The sequence below is a fragment of the Elephantulus edwardii genome, unplaced genomic scaffold, assembly GCF_000299155.1.
Source record: "Elephantulus edwardii isolate Elephantulus edwardi_28Jun2011 unplaced genomic scaffold, EleEdw1.0 scaffold00046, whole genome shotgun sequence".
NCBI classification, from domain to species: Eukaryota; Metazoa; Chordata; class Mammalia; order Macroscelidea; family Macroscelididae; genus Elephantulus; species Elephantulus edwardii.
The window spans coordinates 9,608,777-9,613,797 of NW_006399796.1; the positions used below are offsets into that span (position 1 = coordinate 9,608,777).

The window sequence follows — 5,021 nt, forward strand, 5'->3', positions numbered from 1 at the left end:
ATAATATTTGTGTCTTTTCTCTCTTCAAAAGAACTTTGTTTCTCCACATAATACTCTCAATAAGAAACTGGATACTAAGTAAGAATTCACACCTCCACCACGTTTCTGAGTAAACTCTTTAAGGGCAATGTCTTTTTTATCTTGTTAAAAATAGATCCTCCTCAGAACAAATAAAATAAATGGCTTTTTAGGCTACATATCATTACTTGGACCTCTGTCTTACCTCACATTCTTTGTCGACTTCATTTCGAAAATTGAAGGTGGAGTCTGTGATCTCTAAAGTCCCTTTACATCTATAATTCTGTGGTTCTGTTTTGTTTTTATTGTTGCTTATCACGTGTAGTTAGTAATGATTTTACTGAAGTCTCTCCACATCAATATGGGTTTGTTAATTTCCTTTTATACGCTTGTTTTAATATTTTATAAGAATGAGATGTTTTAACGTTTTGGGTTTTTCTCCTTCCATGCATGCCATATGCATTAAATAAATGGCAGTCGGCAGACCACAGGGCAGCTTGGGACTCCCAGCAGGCAAATCCCCACCATTTGAGAGCTCACCTTGCAGCAGACAGACATGGTGGCTCGGTACAGGTATTTTCCGATTTTTGCATGAGTGATTATTTCCCAAATTGATACAACTAACCCTATTTTTTTGGAACTCATGGCATGATTTCATACCCTAATGAAAAGCTTATTGCTGAACTGTACCCATAATCCTACGCCTTAATTTAACCCAAATCCAAGATTAACAAGGTCTAAAAAGACCAGGAGACATGTGAATATTTTGCCTTTGTGCATTTTTGCAAGTATATGCAATAATACTTAAGCAAGTCATGGCAGATTAGAAAAATAGTGTTATTTGTAATATATGTTAAACTTGATTTTCCTATAGTAAGGGCAATAATTTTTATTTATTTATGAAATAACAGGACAGTCTTAATCTTTTCCCTTTTACTGGTTTTTGCCTCCTTTTTACTTAGTTTAGTTACATGGATGTCTTTCTTCATCCTTATCTGTTTTATCTTTTCTTCAGCATATCTATGCCTTCTTCTAAATGAGTAATTCCTCTCAGTAAATATGACACCATATACATAGTTGCTTCTTAGAACATACTTTCTGATTCATTGGTGAAATAAACATAACTTTAAATTTGTAATAATTTACCTTGTACTTGTAGAAAATAGTTCACTCATCACTTATTACTTTTGAGTTGGATGTGATTCATTGCTGACCCTCAGTAGGTTTTCAGAGGTTGTAAATTACAAGGGAAGAGATCCTGTCCATCTCCTGAACAGCCACTGGAGGATTTGAACTGCCAGAGAACCTTTGGGTTAGCAGCAACGTAGCACTCTGTGGGCTAGGCTAGCAGGACTCCCTGTAGAAAATATCAGGAGAGAAAACAATTTAATAAGTGTTTAATAAACTTCATAAATATTTATACAAATTTCAATCAATTCCTTTTTTCAAAAAAAAATAAAATTGTTTCTTTTCCCTCTCATCTCTGGTGATGTAATCCATAGGATTTGTGCTTCTCACTCAAAAGTAGGCCTCTGGAGATTTGAATCCACACAGGAGAAAGAGAGTCAGTTGCCTTCTATGCTATTTACAGCCTTGGAAAAACCCACTGAAGCTTCGAGTTGATTCCAACTCAATGGCAGTGTGTTTGAGTACATTCAAAAATAGCTACTCCATTCTGTGCTATCATTTTAAATTTTAATCTCTTCCTAAGTTTTAATCTTTTATGAGTGTGTAGTAATAGGGTTTCTCTAACTCTACACACTCACTTAGTGCTTTTGAATTAGAAATGACTCATAACTGCCCCTCTATTAGATTTCCGAGGCTGCAGAGATCATTGGAGTAGATTATCCAGAGACTGTGGAACATCTTTAGGGTTTTTAAAGTCATCTAAATGTCTTTTTAAAGTAATTCAGAGAGTAGATGTTAATTCAGTTTATTTTAGTTAAAAACTTTATTTTAATCTTAAATTTTTTCTTCCATATATCTCCATATGAATTTTTTATTTATTAATAATTTAATTTTTATGTATTTTTAATAAAATAGTTTTAATTATTTTAATTATGAAAATCAATTCATGCTTATAATGTAAGATTTCATGATTTTGTCATTTTTAACTTTAAAATAAATTTTATAGTCCAGTCTTTCTGTAAAATTTGTAGTCAGAAGAAATTTAACTACATTATAGTAGAAGTATTTTAATAGTTCTATAAAAGCCTAGAGTGAGAGTGTCAGGTTGAATTCTAAGAATTCTAATAAGTTTTTTATATAATTGGAAAATTAATCAAATTATGTATTATTGTCATAATACAAGCTCAGTTACATATTTATTTATATATACATTCAATTGTGTTATGATTCTTTTTGTATTATAATGAATGTATACTCAGGAAAATCTATAGCAGTTCAGCAATTATTAGAAAAGTTTTCTGTGGGGAGCTCTGGTGGCCTAGTGGCAAAAAAGGTGCACTGCAATCCCAGAGGTACATGGATTAAGCCCACAAGGTGCTCTGCTGGAGAAGGAGGGGCTTTCACCTCCTGTGCCAGTCAGATACGATTGGTGGTACACACACACACAAAATTAAAATGTTTTTTAAAAGTTTTCTATCACTTCTGTACTATTAACAAAAATCTCATTTCTTGGTCTCTTATTCTCAGGCAACTCTTAGAGGTGTCTTGTGGAATCTCTTTGGGATTTTAGAATATGATTGAGTTTGATGATAATCTCATTATCTTATGTCCTTGTGTCAAAACACTCTGAAAAAATTAAAATTACAGACTTACTGAATATCCAGATGGCTACAACTACCAGATAAGGAATACAATTGAGTACATTTAAAAATAGCTGCTATATTCTGTGCTATCATCCTCCCCTAAATTTTAATCTTTTATAGTGTGTATATTATAGAAATAAGCAGTAGTGGCATCTACTTCCTGAAAATCTGACCTCTGGAAACTCTATGAACTTGGAGAAAAAATGAAAGTTTTGTGTTCAAGACTTTCTTTCACACCAGATGCTCTGCCGGGGAAGGAGGGGCAATCTCCTCCTGTACCAGTCAGATCTGATTTGACGGTACACGCACACAAAAATTTAAAAAAAAAAAAAAGACTTTCTTTCATAGGGCCACTACAAGTATTCTATGACTCTACAGCACTTAACAACAACATATTATAGAAATAGAGAGCCACTCACATATTTACTGTTGGAGCAGTAACTAAAAGTTGTAAAAATTTATAGTTGCCTGAAAGACCATTGTTGTTGTTGTTACGTGCCGTCGAGTCTCTTGCAACTCATAGCGACCCAGTGTATGAGAGGCCCTAACCGATGCTCTATCCTGTGCCAACCTCACTGTCTCCGACACACTCACTCCTACCACCACAATCACAGAATCAATCCATCTCATTGAGGGTCTTCCTATCCTGTGCCGTCCCTCCACTCTCCCAAACATGGTGTCCCTCTCCAAGGACCAGTCCCTTCTTATAAAGTATGTCAGATGAAGCTTCAGAATCTTTGATTTCAAGGTGCATTCTGGCTTCACTTTCTTCAAGACAAACCTAACAGTTCATGGTGTACTCTACACTCTTCTCCAGCACCACAAGTCAAAGGCATCAATTCTCTTTCTATCATCCCCCGTCACTGTCCAACTCTCTAATGCATAGCACGTAGTTGCAAAGACTATAGCCCGGATCAGGCTCACCTTAGTCTCCAGCCTGATGTTATTGCTCTTTAGCATTTTTGAGAGATCCCTGACAGCTGACTTTCCCACTGCAATTCCCAGTCTCTTGATTTCTTGGTTGCTGTTACCAAGAGTGTTGACTGTGGAGCCATGAAAACTAAAACTGTTAACTATCTCAGTCTCTTCAGCATCCATACTGATGCTACCATTTGGCCCAGTGGTGAGAATCTTGTTTTCTTGATGTTGAGCTTCAATCTGTATTGAAGGCTGCAGTCCTTGATCTTCTGCAGCAAGTGCTTCAGGTCCTCCTCAGTTTCAGCGAGTAGGGTTGTGTCATATGCATAATGCAGGTTGTTGATGACTCTTCGACCAATCCTGATGCCACATTCCTCCTCGTACAGCCCAGCATCTCGTATGATCTGCTCTGCATACAGATTGAATAGGTATGGAGACAGAATACATCCCTGATGAACACACTTCTTGATTTTGAACCATGTAGTGTCTCCTTGCTCTGTTCTGATGACTGCCTCTTGGTCCAAGTATAAGTTTCACATAAACACAATCAAATGTTCTAGGATTCCCATTCAGAGTCATCCATACCTTTTTGTGATCCACATAGTCAGAAGCCTTTGCATAGTCAATGAAGCACAGGTAGACATTCCTGTGGTACTCTATGCTTTCTGCCAAGATCCATCTGACATTAGCTATAATATCCCTAGTACCACATGTCTTCTAAATCCAGCCTGCACATCTGGCAGTTTTCTGTTGACATTGAAAATCAGTGAGAATGTCCTTGTGCTTAGGTTATCATTTGGAATGAAGAATTCATTATAAAAAAATACCATTACTTCTATAATATATAAGAATTGTGCTTTCTTACAATAAATTGACACAGGGCCACAATACTCTTTGAAATTATTATTTAGCATATCACTTATTCTTTCTTGTTGACATTGTTAGGAAAAGTTATGTAAATAAGACTGTTTAAAATATTTCTAGTATCTATGGAACAGCACACCAGCAGAGAACTGCCAGAAGTCCAGGCTTGGTTTTAGAAGGGGTCGTGGCACTAGGAATATTGTAGCTGATGTTAGATGGATCTTAGCTGAAAGCAGGGAATACCAGAAGAATGTATATCTGTGTTTCATTGATTATGCAAAGGCCTTTGACTGTGTGGATCATAACAACTGTGGCTGACTCTGAGAAGAATGGGAATCCCAGAACATTTAATCGTGCTAACGTGAAACCTATACTTGGACCGGGAGGCAGTCGTCAGAACAGAGCAGGGTAACACTGCATGGTTCAAAATTGGGAAGGGTGTACACCAGG

At 36.4% G+C, this 5,021-nt stretch overlaps 1 protein-coding gene across 1 annotated transcript in view; it reads left to right on the forward strand.

Moving 5' to 3' along the window:
- Positions 1-5,021, forward strand: part of CSNK1G3 (casein kinase 1, gamma 3) — a 151,150-nt gene that overhangs the window by 107,792 nt on the left and 38,337 nt on the right. Inside the window, 1 exon segment of the mRNA XM_006886000.1 lies at positions 496-591. Coding sequence (XP_006886062.1) covers positions 496-591 — 96 coding nt within the window.